Genomic DNA, 17,186 nt, shown 5'->3' on the forward strand with positions numbered 1-17,186 from the left:
TCCACATCAGCACCACCTCCGCCGATCCGATGACCACCGACCGCCACCATCTTCTATCTCTGTAACCCACAACCATCTTCTCCAATCGTACCCTCCACTTCACAGCCACCACCTCCACCGCCTCTGCAAACCAAAACCCAAACCCATCTCATTCTCCTCCACCTTCAGTACCACACAGCCGAGAGAGAATAACAGAGAGGGGGAGAATAACAGAAAAAAAAAGAGAGAGAGGGATTTCGGCTGTCTTCTCCGACGAGCTCCGCACCTCTTCACCACAGCCACCACCGGAGCTCCGGCCACATATCCCCTGTTGTTTTTTATCCAAAACCCAACTCCACCCAAACCCACTGCAAACCCATATTTTCGGTCAAACCCTCTTCCATACAAAACCCATTACTATCTTCCCCTGTTTTCTCCATCCCACCATTTTCCAGACCAAAACCCATTTGGTTCCCTGTTCATTCAATTTCACCCTTTGATTCCACTTTCAATTACCCAATCCAATCCTCATTCCTCTAGTCAGCCATCTTCATTTTTTCCTTTTCCTTGCTCTAATAGACCCCAATGCCATTTCCATCACTATAAATCTTTACCTCCATCTTAAATCCACCTCCATCATAGGCCCTTGTTACCCTTACCAGTAGCTCGCACGGAAGAAAAGAGAGAACTAAGTCCTCTCATCTTTTGGTCTTCATCTCCGGCCATCCCATTAGAATCCGAGCGCTATCACGCGAATCCGGTTGTCTCGCCATCGGCTACCAAGCCCATAAGCCTCATCAGCCCTTGATTTCTTCAGTCAGGTAATTTATCCCCCTTCTGTCCATGCTCTGTGATTGTCAGTTGTCCTCCTTGGTTGTGTTTCTTCTTATGTCAGTCATTGGATTTGTCAAGTTCTGAAATTTTGCCCAATTATTTCTATTTTGTTTTCTTCCTTGACTTTGTGATTATGGCCATGCGAAATAGTTGTATACACACCCATTCATTCGTATTTGGAGCTGTATACACTGCTTTCTGTATTTCTGTGCTTGCAAGTTGGTATCGAGTTACTAAGGTTTGAAGTTGTGATAAGTCCCCACATAGCAGCTCATTGATTACTCTTTAACTGTTTTCAAATCACTTTGGTTCATTAGTGGTCGAATTATAATGTCTAAGTGTAATTTTGGGTGGATATAGCTCCCCTTTATGGAAGCTTTACATCCTTTTTGTACATCAAACGGTTTTGAATCTTTGGGTACATGTGTTAAAAGCATTTCTAATGTCTGTTAGGTGCCTGTTCTTCATGATGATAGTGTCATAATCAGATATAAAATGAGCCCGTCTTTATGTTTTATGGCTCACCGCTTCATACTTGGATCTGCACAAGTTGATGTCCCCTGTATGCACTGATATTTTTAATAAATTGGAATTATCATAATCTTTTGATATTTTTTATATTCTTCTCTTGTACTAATCTTTGAGTTAGGTTTTGAAGATGATAATAAATGGACTGCTCAGGTGAGACTCTCTTGAGGTTCATAAACTTATTTTTTATTTAAATAAATTGTTTAATTGAAGAAGGAAATCAGATGACTACTCTATTCGATGTTATCGACATGAGTACTGTTTGATTTCAAGGCGGTTTGTAGGAATATTATCATGTGTATTATGATATCAGATGATTACTTTAGCATCATCTGATTTCATCCCCATATTGGGGTGGTGTTTGTGGTTGGGCATAGAAGTGTTTGATATTGTTTTCTTTTACTTTATTAGGCTATCCAGCGGCTGGTCTGGACTAATTAATGTTGTTTATCATTTTATGATTGCTATAGATTGTGTATTTCTTCTATTGAAAATTCTTCTTTGCTTAGTGTAGACACCCCATTTTGACCGGACCCAAGTTCGCTATGCTTGGACGTGTAGACACCCCATTTTGCTCTGCCTTAAGAAATTAGGGTTTTTCCATCGGTTTTCCAATGTCTTTCCTTTCCGCGTCCGTTTGTTACATTTCTAAATATTTTTGGTCGTTTCCGCCATGTTTCGTATTTTTCTGTTGAATATTGAGAAGGGTTATTCATGAGAATCCGAGCAAAAGAGAATGTGGGACCCACTGGTGTGGGACCCGTTTGTGTGGGACCCGCTAGTGTGGGACCCGTTTGTGTGGGACCCGCTGATATGGGACCCGCTGGTGTGGGACCCGTTTGTGTGGGACCCGCTTGTGTGGGACCCGCTGATGTGGGACCCGCTTGTGCGGAACCCACAAAGTGGGACTCACCATTAGCATGACTTAACTTTCTCTACCATTTCCACCAACTTCATTTTTCCCTTTAAAATAACACCATTATCTCCATTACCATTATATATTCCATTATTCCCACCACCATTCCCACCATTACCATTATATATTCCATTATTCCCACCACCATTCCCACCATTACCATTATATATTCCATTATCCCCACCACCATTCCCACCATTACCATTATACATTCCATTATCCCCACCACCATTCCCACCATTACCATTATATATTCCATTATCCCCACCACCATTCTCACCATTACCATTATATATTCCATTATTCCCACCACCATTCCCACCATTACCATTATATATTCCATTATCCCCACCACCATTCCCACCATTACCATTATATATTCCATTATTCCCACCACCATTCCCACCATTACCATTATATATTCCATTATTCTCCACCACACCCACCATTCTCATTATTTATTTCCACCTCTCCACTAAGTTTTTCACTATATAAAGAGAGGTGATGAGAGAAAAAAAAGGAGGAGAGAAGGAAGAGGGGAAAAAAAAAGAAGAAAAAAAGAAAAAGAGGAGAACAAAAAAAAAAAAAAAAGAAGAGAGGGAGAGAAAATAAGAGAGAAAGAGAGAGAGGAAAATATAAAAACAAAGAAGGAAGCGGAGCGGATCGCACGTCGGCCGGATTTTTGGATTTCTTTGGCTCTTGGATTCGGCGAGGAACTCATCACAGGTAGGTACACTGTTTTCGGAATTTTTTAGAATTATTTGGTATATTTTCGGATTTTTGCATGATTTTTAACAAAGAAAACTAAAAGATATACTAAACAGATTCCACAAATAATGAAATTTCGTGGGAAAATAATATGATAATGATACATTCTACCATGAATTTGTGAGAATTTTTGGATTTTGTTTGGTATATTATTTTATGCATTCTTTGAAAATTATCAGATTTTGGGAGAATTGTTACTGATGTCAAATCACAGATACAATTCTCCAAATTTATACAGTAGTCTTAAATTCTATACTTCTTGCTTCTGTAAAATTTTCAAGTGATTTTGATCTTGTTTCATATGAGCTGTAGTGTTAATTCATAATCTGGTTTGAAATTTAAAAAATCCGAAACTGATAGTAAATAGTTTTCTAAATTCATGGAAATCTTACAGCATGCTATTTTCACTTATATCTTACTAATGTAGAAATTTCATGGAATTTAGATTTCTATTTCTAGTAGTTTCTGTGTTATTTTTGCAATCTGGTCTTATTGTTGTTAAATCAAAATTAAATATGAGCTTAATGTACAAATCCACAAAATTCATCCCGTAAGCTGCATGGATACCCATCTTACTGCTGTAGAAATTTTGATTCATTTCGAATTCGTTTGCTACAGTTTCACTTGTAAAAACACTCATATGTTTAAAATTGATAAAATCCATTGAAAATCCGAAATTAATTGAAAATCATCTGAAAATTTCTAAAGAACCTTAAATCTCTGTCACATGTTAACTCATTAATCCATTGAAACAGAAATCTTAGGGTCTTTAGATTTCCCTCGAAAAATGGCCAGTGCATCCATAATCGTATCCCAATTGCAACCAATCTTTGACAATTTAGATATTTAAGCTATAACATGTTATTGGCTCCGAGGTTACTGTCCACGGAAATCCTGAGATCTGCCAGGCAATAAGATGCTATAACCTAAGTATTAAATTGCGCAAGGAAAGAGCGCACGATTCCCTCCCTTGGATGCCATTCTGGGCCGAAATTGGTGTACCCATAGGAGGCATGCTTTGCCTCATATAAGAGTCTTTGACTCATTTGTTTGTGTGATGTTGTTGTCAGTGAGTCTTTGACTTGTGTTTCCATCTCTTTTAGGGAGTCTTTGACTCGTCTATCCTTTAGTTGTTATCAGTGGAGTCTTTGACTCGTTTTTCCACCGCTATTAGAGAGTCATTGACTCATTTGCTCATTTGTACCCTTCTTTAATATTTTTAGTTAGGAGTTTCTCCTTTAGAGTTGTTGATTACTTCGTTTTAATTAGAGGCTAACTCAGTCTTATTAGAGCTTTGCTTGCTTGGGATCTTGGATCGTTTTCTCTCTTCTTGGGACGCTATCTTTCTTGTTATGGTTCGTCTCTTTGAGACGTTAGTTGTTTGTTCGGGGTTTCCCCTTTTGGATTTAGGGCTTTGCCCTAGTTTGTGGTTGTTCTTGCGTGTTCCCTTTAAGATTGAAAACATCTAAAGGTCCTGAGCATTGAAAAAGCTTTAAAATCCAAAAACATTAGAAATTTAAAACTCAAAAACATTTGAAAACTTTAAAAATATCAAAAACATTTGAAAATATAAAAAAACCTTAAAAAATCTGAAGTGTGAGTGTTTCTTTTAGAAGCGTAGTTTGAGAGTTCGTTTTCGAACTACGTTGGCTTGATCCTCTTCCGAGGTACGTAGTGCAGCTTGGGATTTACATCCCAAGTCCAGCCAAACTTTTTTTGTAAATAAACGTTTTAAACCTTCTTCAAAAACCTTTAAAATATTGTTTTCAAAAGACCTTCCTCTAGAGTTAGGAGTTTCTCCTCGATAGAGAATTTTAGAGTTAGGGTTTTTCTTTTGAAAGGTTGTTTGATTGATTGTTTGCTGTGTGCTTGTTTTAGAGTTAGAGGTCTGTCCTAGAGTTATAGGAGCGCCTCCGTCCGGTCAGTTGGCGATCCACATCGCCGAGTGATGACTAGAGTAGGATACGCTAGTCCACCCTTGGTTTTCCTTAGGAAATACAGCCTAGTCACACATAGGTTGTAAGAACCACCTGCATCAGCGTAGGGCTAATCTGCATTTAGTTAGGGCATATAGGGTGTCCTAAAATTCACAATTCACTGGAATTTAAATAATCGTACAATAAACTTTAATAATTGGTCCGGTCTTTTAGATCGAGTTTAGGATAGAGGGCTAGGTGTCTTAGGCATCATAACTTAGAATAGGCGCGAAGAACTACGTTGCCTTGATTCTCGTGGAGGCGGGGATACGTAGGCTTCTTTGGATGAATACCAGACCATCTGAGGACTCGGGCTAATCACTTTTAAAACTGTTGAAACAATCAAATCACTTAGGATTTTCCATGAAATTAGAATTTTAGGAGAACTTTCACTTAGATTGAATCCAAACCAATTAAGAAATCAAGATACACATTTAGGATTCACATTGAAATTAGATCATAGGATGCATGTCACATAGATAGCACATTAACAAGAGAGTTGAATGAGCCATTAAAAATGAATTTAAAAGAGTTAACTTTTGGAATTGAAGACCGATTATCGGGCAGGAATGGTGCATGTGGTGGATAAATCCCCATACCTTCCATTCTTGTAACCAGGTAGTGAGTCTAGATTTCTGGTTAATTATGGGTCCTAGATCCCACATCTAGGTGGCGACTCTGTCAGTCTCTTTTGTGTGGAATTCGGATTGCCTTAGTGATCCCAAGTTCACATAAAAGATGAATTAAAATTAATAATAAAAGGCACACGCCAATCGCGTGGGTACGAGAGACCAAGAGATAGTGCGTGGCGGCTCTCGCGCCACCACCCCTCTCGCGGGATCGGGTCCCACAGACTGGCGACTCTGCTGGGGACAACCTAACTTCATTACAATTCCAAAGGATAACTCATTTGAATCTATTTCAACTGGCTCATGAAAACTCTATCTCTTTTATGCTTGTTAGATTAGTTTGTATGCTTTATTTTCTCATCACATTTACTCAAACTTAATCTAACAAAACCTGAAGGCATCATAGATTGCGCGAATTTATTGCACACACTTACATCACTTTCATCTAAACCCCTGCATCTCACATGCACACACGTCCTATTTTAGGAACCCGGAGTGTTATCTAGCATGGTTGACTGGGATTTCATCACCTGGTGCCTCTGTGCTAGAGAAGCATTCCACCCTTAGCCTAGTACCTTTATGGTACGTAAACGGATCTCTTGTTCACGTACTGATACGCCGGACACTGGTACAGTATATCGAACATGGATTCGCGCTAAGGGAACTCTTGGCCTTACCCCTAGATTAACCCACACATGCATGTAGTATACGAACACATGTGCATCACGTGTGTGAGCCTAGTTTAGGATATCTTACCCAATTGTGTGTGTGAGCCTAGTTTAGGATATCCTACCCATTTGTGTCTAGATTAGGCCGTAGTCCATCTTTCAATGGCTACGATCGGTCCTAGGTACACAAACAAAGTCATGAGTCGAGATCCTCTCTCCACTCCGCTAGATTAGGGTTAGGGTTGATGCCTTCAGGTAACACTGATAAAATGTGCGAAAATTAAAAAACTTTTCCTTTGGGGTTAGGATGTAAATCCCATTCATTTCCAAAGATCTCATAGGATTAGTCATTCATGATCCATCTGTTGAAAGCAATCTTATGCTATCTCATCTCATCTTGATCTCATCTTGTTGTTGATATCCATCATTCAGATTTTAGATCTGGTCCTTGACCCGACTTTTGTCATTTTTATGGCCATGGTCTATTATCTGAGCCATTGATTTTTCATTGATCAATGTTTACCTATCATATATCTTTTACCTCTGGATCATATCGAAATCATTGATGAAAAAGTTTGATCTCACCTGTATTCTTTGAGTGCATGATCGTTGCTGAGATCGAAACTTATTTTGATTAGGGATGTTTATCGTTCCTGACTCTTTCATTCCCAAAAGAAGAACGGTTATACCCTTAAGGAATAGATTGAGGATTCTTTCCAAATTAACATACCCGTTGATGTATTTCAAGATTACTCTTTTCTCTATTTGTTCAGAATCTTTATCTCATGATTATTGATCTAGTATGTTAACTTCCAATCAGGATTCTGAAAGATAGCAACCATCGCTTCAAAAAAGGGCACCCAAGCTAAACCTACCTGGTCTAGACCTACCTCAATATCTAGACTTGTTCGTCACTTTGATCCCACTGTGTCACCAACAGCACCTTTACCATCTTCACCAGAGTTGTCAGGTTCTTTTGAAGTCAACCAAATGGCTAATGATCCAGTGGACCCCATGATAACTATACAGGAAATGTTGAGAAATATGTGTCGAGATATAGCAGGGTTGAAAGATGAGGTGACTCATCTAAAAGACCAGAGTACTCAAAAGGTCTCTACTTCTAAAGATCCCGCCATTCAGCCTCCTCCGGCCACATCTCCTAACCTCACCAGACCAGTCATCTCTCCCGTAGAGATCGATCTAAAAGATGAGCAATATGCTGGGGAATACTTTGTCCCTCCGGTTAACAAGGAGAATGAGTTGTTCGATAAGTATGAGAAGATGGCTCGTGACATTGAGAGCATGAAGGTTCAAGCGTCCAAGGGATTCGATATTTCTGAATTTCTGATGTCCCCTAATGCCATATTCCCGCCTAAGTTCAAGGCACCAGACTATGACAAATATGATGGAACTGGGTGTCCGAGAAACCACGTCAGATGGTTCATCACTCTTTCCCAGCAGCATGGCTTAAGTCGAGAGCAGATGGCTCATTTGTTTCCTATGTCTCTTATAGGGGTAGCCAAAAGATGGTTTTTGAGGTTGAAACCAGAAGAGATTAGGACATTAGAAGAAATCTCTAACCGATTCGTAGAACAATTCTCCATGGAGGAAGGGATCGAGGTCACTAAAAGAGATCTGAAGCTGTTGAAGCAGAATCCTCAGGAGACATTCACATCTTTCATTAGGCGCTGGAGGCGCAAGTCTGCCCAACTGAGCCATAGAATGTCAGAGGAAGACCAGATAAAGTTGGTCCTCAAGAGCTTGTCCCCGCAGTACTTTCACTTCATGGCGCCGCAGCACTATCAGAATTTCGATCATTTGATTAAGACCGGCACCCAGATCGAGGATGCTATTGCTAAGGGCCTCCGAGCCAAAACGCTATCTGATGTCCGAGAGGGGAAGAGGCCTATGATCCAACCGAAGGAAGTACAAGCAGTCAGTTATACCAGACCAGTGACCAAGCCTGTTGATGAAGTTGTTAGACCAATGGTGACGAAGCAGTTCAGGCAGTTTGACCCATTACCATTTCCACTGCCCATGATACTTAAGAAGTTGATCAGAGACAAGAAGATCAGACTTCCGGATGTCAAACCTGTACCTAATCCGCTGCCCGGAAACTGGAGAAGGGATCAATACTGTGAATATCACAGGGGCCCGGGACACATGACTGAGAACTGTTTGGCCTTGAAGCACGCGATTCAGAACATGATCGATAAAGATGAGCTTGCAGTTGAAAGGCCGAATATCACTCAGAATCCTCTCCCCAACCACCGTGCTGTTGCTCCTCCCACTACAAACGCTATCTTTGTAGATGAGCCCATCCTTGATCCCTCTGCTCTCATTTGCGCTATTACATCTGATAAAACATATGTTTTGAACTTTGACGATGAAGAGCTCAGAGAATTCAGAGAAAAAGAACCTTATGTGCTGTCGTTTGACGATGCTGAACTCGCTGAGTCATCTTCAGCCCAGTCATATGCGCTTCAGAATGTTGGTCTGGAAGAAGCAAAGGAAGCCACCTATGTTCTAAGGATGGAGGACTTTGAAGAGGATGTCAGTAATGCACCTTATGTTTTCAGAACGGACGAAGACGAACTGCTATTGCTGGATGATCAGTGTAACGAGATGCGTCACATGACCCGAGGTGGGCGAGTGTTCAAACCACCAGAATTGAGTGTAGAAAACCCGGCAGGGGTTGCAAGAAACTCAGAAAATCAGAGGCAGAATAAAGTGAGCGCAGACGAAGAAGATGAGAGCCTGTTAAAGCAGCTGAAGAAGACTCAGGCTAATATCTCGGTATGGGGTTTACTAATGGCCTCATCGAAGCACAGAAAGCTAGTCCTTCAAGAGCTTAATGCAGCACAAGTTTCTGTTAATACCTCACCTGACGAGCTTGTCAGTCTCGTAGCCATGGCCAGAGCTGCGAAAACATTGTCATTCGCTGATGACGATTTACCTCCTGAGGGCCGAGACCATACTAAGCCTCTTAAAATCACAGTCTTCTGTAACAAGAAGAAGGTGCCAGAGGTGTTGGTTGACAACGGCTCTGCACTGAATGTTTGCCCATTAAGCACCGCAGCAACCCTGGGGTTCAGTCCTGAGAATTTTATTCCATCCGAGCAGGGTATTCTAGCATATGATGGCACTCGCCGAGATGTAATCGGGACTTTGGTCACTGAGATACAGATTGGCGGAGAAGACTTTGAGGTAGAATTTCAAGTCTTAGATATTAAGGCTTCATTCTTACTGTTGCTTGGCCGTCCTTGGATGCACAAGGTCGGGGTTGTTCCGTCTACTCTCCACCAAAAACTGAAGTTCATTCGCAGGAACAGAGTGATAACAGTAAAGGGGGATCCTGATCTCGAGATAGGGCAGATCACTCCGGACATAACTGGGGAAAGATCCAAAGATGTCAATTTGACGGGGTTTTCACTAGAGGTAACTACGATCACTTTCAAAGAGGCTTTGAATGAGGAAATTTGTTTCCTGACCAGTACAAATTCGAATGTCATCAGAATGATTCGCCGACAGGGCTATATGCCAGGCGCCGGGTTAGGCAAATATCATCAAGGTTTGACCGAGTTTCCTGTGTTCAAAACATTCAATGGTTTGTTCGGACTGGGTTACAAGCCTACAAAGAAGGAAATTGTAGAGATGAAGCAGTTGATGCTGAAATGGGCAGAAAACCGTCGTCGGGGCTTGGGGCTACCAATGGCACCCATTGATTTGAAAATGAACGGTCGATTCCGAAAAGAAGGCGCAGCCTTTCCTTTCTGTGGCTTTGCAGAGTTTTGGTTGGATGAGAGCACAGGTCAGATGCTTCCGGGGTTTGAGATTTTCTTCGATCTTGAGCTAGAAGATGAGCCAGTGGGTATGCAGATTGTAGAGACAGAGTCTGAGGCTGATTGGACAGAGCACATAGAGCCGAGTCTTCTGAATTCACTTTTCCAAGAAGGGTCACAGACTGTGGCCGTGATTGGCAGGAGCCCGCTGATACTTGACCCAACTCGTCTTATCACCCCGGCTGAGGAACCTCTGACTAACTGGACTTCTCAAGTCCTACCCCAGGTTATTTTCCAGTACAAACGAATCCCTTCAGAAGAGTCAGTCGTCCATAAATACGTGTCAGTCTCCGGGTTTGATTCAGAGTCTATATCTTCTAATGAGTCTTTTGATGCAGGTACCATAGAGGACCATTCACCTAAGATCGGCGACGTTTCTTCCTTTTCAAGCGAGATTGAGTTGGAGTCTGTTCATAATAAAGCATCTGTTGCTGTTTCCTTTTATAGTTCTGAGTCAGTTGACGCAGGTGTCAACATTTCCATCGAGTCTGTAAAAATGAGTCCAAAGTTCATTGTACCCCCCGATGAGGGTAATTCGTCTGTTGATGTATATGATTCAAATTTCAATGAAATGAAGGATTCTTCTTTTGAGTACATTCCTGTCTCTATTTCATCTGCTGAATCTGCTATAAAATCTGATAATCTTAATAATAACAATCAAGACTCCCCCTCTGATGAGGATGCCGACAAAACTCCCCCTGAAATCAGACATATGATCCAACAGGAGGAGAGTCGCCGAGCAAAACCACTTGATGAGGAAGTTGAAACTGTGAATATTGGTGATGAAACCTCAATTAAGGAAATAAAGATTGGCAAAACTTTATCCCCTGAAGAACGCAAGGAATTGATCACCCTGCTTAAAGAGTTCAAAGAAGTTTTTGCTTGGTCTTACGATGATATGCCAGGATTAAGTGAGGAAATCGTCCAGCACAGATTACCCTTAATCCTTGGTGCTAAGCCAAAGAAGCAAAAACTCCGAAAGCTCAAAACAGAATGGGAGTTGAAAGTCTATGAAGAAGTGAAGAAATTGTTAGAAGTAAAATTCATCCAGGTGGTGGAATATCCTGAATGGCTCGCTAACATAGTACCGGTGCCCAAAAAGGACGGGAAAGTCAGAATGTGTGTTGATTTTAGAGATTTAAACAAAGCAAGTCCTAAAGATGACTTTCCTCTTCCAAGCATTGATCTCCTGGTGGATAACACTGCTGGGCATGCTCTTTTATCCTTTATGGATGGATTCTCAGGGTACAATCAGATTAAAATGGCACCTGAAGACATGTTGAAGACAGCGTTCATCACTCAGTGGGGTACATATTGCTACAGAGTGATGCCGTTTGGCTTGAAAAATGCTGGTGCTACATATCAGAGAGCCGCCACGACTCTTCTTCATGATATGATTCACAAAGAGGTTGAAGTTTACGTTGATGACATGATCGTAAAGGGGAAGACTCGGCCTGAGCACACTGTTGCCCTGAGAAAGTTTTTTGAGCGGATCAGGAAGTATCAGCTTCGTCTGAACCCGAGTAAATGTGTATTTGGCGTTACGTCAGGGAAACTCTTGGGGTTTATGGTCAGCGAAAGAGGGATCGAAGTGGACCCGCAGAAGATCAAGGCGATTCAAGAAATGCAGCCGCCGAAGACAGAAAGGCAGATCAGAGGTTTCCTTGGCAAAGTTCAGTATCTGAGACGGTTCATAGCACATCTGACGATGACATGTGAACCCATTTTCAAGCTTCTGAAGAAGAATTCCTCGAAGAAGTGGAATGAAGAGTGTCAGGAGGCTTTTGAAAAGGTTAAGCAATGCCTATCCTTGCCCCCTGTTCTTTCACCAGTTATTCCAGGCCAGCCGTTGCTGTTGTACTTATCTATCACGGATACAGCGATGGGTTGCATGCTTGCTCAGCAGGATCTTGAGTCTAAGAAAGAAAGACCCATTTACTACATCAGCAAGAAGATGCTAGAGTATGAATTAAAATACACTGTTTTGGAGAAGACTTGTCTCGCATTAGTTTGGGCAACCCAGAGGCTTAGACATTATTTGCTTTCAAACAAGGTTCTTCTGCTTTCACGAATGGACCCTCTAAAGTACTTGTTTGAGAAACCTGCCCTTACAGGAAGGACTGCAAGGTGGTTATTGTTATTGTCTGAGTTCGACATCAGTTATGTCACTCAGAAATCAGTTAAGGGGCGGGTTATAGCTGAACAATTGGCCGATGCTCCAGTTGAGGAGAATGCTGTTCTAAGAGCCGAATTCCCTGATGAAGAAATTATGGATATCGAAGAAGAAGAGGTTCTCAGTACCAAGTGGTTAATGTACTTTGATGGAGCCGTAAACAGTCGTGGGCAAGGAGTAGGTGCAGTCTTGGTCTCTCCGAAGAAAGAATACATTCCTATCTCCATCAAGTTGCAGTTCGAGTGCACCAACAACATGGCAGAGTACGAAGCCTGTATTGCCGGACTTGAAGCAGCCTTAGCATTGCAGATTCAAGATATTGATGTGTTCGGGGATTCCATCCTGATCATTTACCAGATTAATGGGCAATGGAAAACTCGAGAAGATAGATTGATCCCTTATAATATGTATTTGGAATCTCTAGTCCAAAAATTCAAGAGCGTCACATTTACTCACTTATCAAGGACCAGAAATCATTTTGCTGATGCTTTGGCCACTTTGGCCTCGATGTTAGATATCTCCGCTACAATGGAAGTTCAACCGTTAGCCATCAGACTGCAATGGGCCCCTGCGCACGTAAATGCTATAGAGATTTCAGCTAGATGTCCAGATGGGAAGCCTTGGTACACAGATATCAGAAACCTCATTTCAGGCAAGGGTCATCCTCCGGAAGCTTCAAGCAAGGAAAGGAAAACTCTCCAGAAGTTATCTGCGAATTTCATCATTTGCGGTGAAGAGCTATATAGAAGGTCATTTGATGGCATACAACTCCTTTGTGTTGATGAAGATAAAGCTGCAGAACTTATTGAGCAGACTCATGAGGGTGTTTGTGGACCTCATATGAACGGGAAGATGCTATCTAGAAAGATCCTTAGACTTGGATTCTATTGGCCTACAATGGAAACAGACTGCTTCGCATTTGTAAGAAAATGCCATAAGTGTCAAGTCTATGCGAATCTTATTCATGTTCCTCCTTCGGAGTTGCACTCCCTGACTTCGCCGTGGCCGTTTTCGGTATGGGGAATAGACATCATTGGGAAGATTTATCCGAGATCCTCGAGCGGACATGAGTACATTCTGGTGGCTATTGATTATTTCACAAAGTGGATAGAGGCTGCATCTTATGCTTCCATCACTTCGAACACAGTTGCGAAGTTCATCCGTACCAATATAATTTGCAGATACGGAGTACCTCACGAGTTGATTTCAGATAATGGATCACATTTCAAGAAAGAAGTGTTACACCTGTGTGAAGAGTTCAGGATAAGGCATCACAAGTCGTCTCCTTACAGGCCGCAGACGAATGGGGCCGTTGAAGCAGCAAATAAGAACATCAAAGTCATTATCAGTAAGATGACTGAGACATATAAGGACTGGTCGAACAAACTTCCTTATGCCTTATGGGCTTATAGAACATCGATCAGGTCTTCAACAGGCGTGACTCCGTATTCTTTGGTGTACGGAATGGAGGCTGTTCTCCCTGTTGAGTTAAGAATCCCCTCTTTGAGAGTGATGGTGGAGGCCGATCTGCCAGAGTCAGAATGGGCGAAGGCCAGACACAATGAGCTACAGATGATAGATGAGAAGAGGCTGAGAGCCTTATATCATATCCAAGGATATCAGAGACGGATTGAGAGAGCTTTCAATAAGAAGGTTCGTGTCCGAGATTTGAAGCCTGGAGATCTTGTATTGAAGTCCTACAGGGCACCGGTATTTGACCCAAGAGGAAAGTTCAGGCCAAACTGGTCTGGTCCTTACATTGTTGATGAAGTCCTGCCTGGAAAAGCCGTAAGACTGCTCAATGAAAATGGAGAAAAATTAAATGAACCTACAAATCTGGATCAATTAAAAAAATATTATGCTTAAGTACACCAGGAGGCCATCCTTGGACGATTTGAGCTTCAAGCCAATACCCAAATGTTTTAAACTATTTGCAAACCCGTTGGGCCTAGAAAAAAATGAATAATGAAACCCCTTTCCGCTAAAAGAACCTGTGAGCCAAAAGCAAAATCAAAATTTCTTTGTTAAACTTAAACCAGGGGCATCTTTTATGACTTTCGTCATAAAAGATTTTAAACCCGAACTACGCGTGACCTGATTCCCAATTTCTTTAAGGATACGTAGGCAGTCTGGAGGATCCAGATTCGGTCCAGATACATGCAAACATACCAAAGTCTAACCGGTTTGAACCTAAGCCCACCTGAAAGTCCTTCTGGTGTACTCAGGCCCAGGTTTGTAGAGAAACAGAAAGAAAGAAAAATGATGGAGTCTTAGACCCGCTAGACTGAAAACCCGCAAGGGCTGTCTAGGCAAAAGTTAGGGTCATTCACCCGCTAAGCTGAAAACCCGAAAGGGCGGCTTAGGCAAAAATCAGGGTGCTGAGCCTGCTGGATGGAAAATCTGCAAGGGCAGACAGTCCAGGCAAAAATTAAGGCATATGGTCCGCCGAATCGAAAACCTGAAAAGGCGATTTGGTCATGACAGTGACTTCATGGAGAGAGGACAAGGCTTTAAAAAGCCAGCTAAACTTTCAATTTTCTCTGGCACCTTCTCAAAGTCTAAGTAAGCACCATCAAGACTTCTTTTGGTACTCTTTGAGCCAGAGAAGTTGAAATCGAGCAATCTGAAGGGAGGATAACCATGGCAGAAATCCTGAAAAGAGGGTTGAAACACCTTTAAACACGGTATTCAAAAGACTCTAAGAGAGTGGCTTTTACCATTTTTTTTGTTTAAAAAAAAAAAAAAAAAAAAAAAACCCTATCAGACTAAGAAGCAGATTTCAGTCTATCTTGGTATTTGAGTCAGGTGTCCGTCAATGTCCTCGTTCGTTGTTTGTCAAAGTCTTTCCTTTGTCAAGTCGAGTTCAATTCTTCAGAGTCCTGTTCCTCCCCAAGCCGGGGTGGCAAAAAAAAAAAAAAAAAAAAAAGAGAGAGGAGGGAAAGCAGAACTCTCAGAGAAGCAGAGAATTTATGGCCCCTGTGAACAAGTGCAAAGCAGAGCAATTCAGAGGTTGATAGGCTTTCAGCCCAATTCCAGCATTAGCAGATGGTAGTGATGAAGCAGGATTTTGAGCAGAACCATGTTCTTGTATTTTTAAGAGCCTTATAAGCCCAAGTGTTCATCAGAAAAGTTTGTAACCCCAAGTGTACATTAATGAAAGCCTTTGGCCCATTTTTCTTGTGTTGCTCTCCAAATGAATTTTGTTATGGAAGTAATCATACTAGGGACATCTTTTATGACTCACGTCATAAAAGATGTCAAATACACATTGATATTTGAAATGGACATTCTCCTCAAATAAGACTAGAGAGTTTGAACACGCTCTTTTTGTTCAAGCTCTCCTGTCGAGTATTTGGCTCGTGTTGCTTTGGTAAAGCTTCAATCTCTAAAAATAAAAAATAAAATAAAAATAATAAAAAAAATAATAATAAGAATGACTCTTTGAGTGTGGCATTTGGGACTTTTTAAGTGTCCGCAGCGTGTCCCTACCTAACAAGTTGGGAGTCAGGCATACCTGCGAGGGGGTTTGTATGGATCCGTGTTGCATGACGGGCATACAAATCTGGATTTATATGGAACCGTGTTACACCACGGGCATATAAATCTGGGGTCTTATGAGATAATTTAGCAATTCCTTTGTTGATGTGAGACTCTTTGAGTAGTTGAGACCCTTCGAGTGTTACAGACTCTTCGGGTAGTTGAGACTCTTTGAGTATAAATGTTTTGGTGTATTTAAGACTCTTTGAGTAGTTGAGACCCTTTGAGTGTTACAGACTCTTCGGGTAGTTGAGACTCTTTGAGTATAAATGTTTTTGTGTTGGTTTGAGACTCTTTGAGTAGTTGAGACCCTTTGAGTGTTACAGACTCTTCGGGTAGTTGAGACTCTTTGAGTATAAATATTTTCGTGTCGGTTTGAGACTCTTTGAGTAGTTAAGACCCTTTGAGTGTTACAGACTCTTCGGGTAGTTGAGACTTTTTGAGTATAAAGGTTTTTTGTGTGTATTTGAGACTCTTTGAGTAGTTGAGACCCTTTGAGTGTTACAGACTCTTCGGGTAGTTGAGACTCTTTGAGTATAAATGTTTTTGTGTTGATTTGAGACTCTTTGAGTAGTTGAGACCCTTTGAGTGTTATAGACTCTTCGGGTAGTTGAGACTCCTTGAGTATAAATGTTTTGTGTTGGTTTGAGACTCTTTGAGTAGTTGAGACCCTTTGAGTGTTACAGACTCTTCGGGTAGTTGAGACTCTTTGAGTATAAATAGTTTCTTTGATGTGTTTGAGACTCTTTGAGTAGTTGAGACCCTTTGAGTGTTACAGACTCTTCGGGTAGTTGAGGCTCTTTGAGTATAAAGGTTTCTCTATGTAGTTGAGACTCTTTCGAGTATAAAGGTTTTTGCATGTGTTTGAGACTCTTTGAGTAGTTGAGACCCTTTGAGTGTTACAGACTCTTCGGGTGGTTGAGGCTCTTTGAGTATAAAGATTTCTATGTGTTTGAAGCTCTCTGAGTGTTTGATTTGAGACTCTATGAGTGTTACATACTCTTTGAGTAATTTGATTTGATATTCTTTGAAGGGTTGATTTACGTCTGCATCGATAGTGGTCTGCTTTCTTTGAGGTAATTTTATTGGGTTCGTTTTCTTAAAAGCTTTGTTTTAACAGAGTATGTTTGTGTTTGCTTTAATAGAGTCTTTGCGTATTGATTTAAACAGTTGAGTCATGAGTATTAGGGAGAGACTATCTCTTTGAGTTGTCGTTGCCGAGTTAAGAGTCGGTGAGAGGCTATCTCCCTATTGTTGGTAGAGTTTTATCTCTGTGAATATCGTTTTAAAACTAAAAACCCAAAAATTTGCTTTGCTTTCGGGTCAGTCAAAATGT

General features: G+C 41.3%; 1 protein-coding gene across 1 annotated transcript; it reads left to right on the forward strand.

Moving 5' to 3' along the window:
* The first annotated feature begins 2,838 nt into the window (after window positions 1-2,838).
* LOC143849029 (uncharacterized) lies at window positions 2,839-10,619 on the forward strand. The gene is made up of 3 exons (XM_077358082.1): window positions 2,839-2,983; window positions 7,119-10,366; window positions 10,479-10,619. Exons 2-3 carry the CDS (start codon window positions 7,289-7,291, stop codon window positions 10,485-10,487), a joined length of 3,087 nt encoding a protein of 1,028 aa, XP_077214197.1. The 5' UTR covers window positions 2,839-2,983; window positions 7,119-7,288; the 3' UTR covers window positions 10,488-10,619.
* The last annotated feature ends 6,567 nt before the right edge of the window (window positions 10,620-17,186 follow it).

This window comes from Tasmannia lanceolata, unplaced genomic scaffold (assembly GCF_043159265.1).
Source record: "Tasmannia lanceolata isolate RefF3 unplaced genomic scaffold, GAP_Taslan_0.1 ptg000016l, whole genome shotgun sequence".
Lineage (NCBI taxonomy): Eukaryota > Viridiplantae > Streptophyta > Magnoliopsida > Canellales > Winteraceae > Tasmannia > Tasmannia lanceolata.

Excerpts from the sequence above, each read along its gene's own strand:
- LOC143849029 (XM_077358082.1), top strand. The coding sequence starts at position 7,289 with ATGGCTAATGATCCAGTGGACCCCATGATAACTATACAGGAAATGTTG.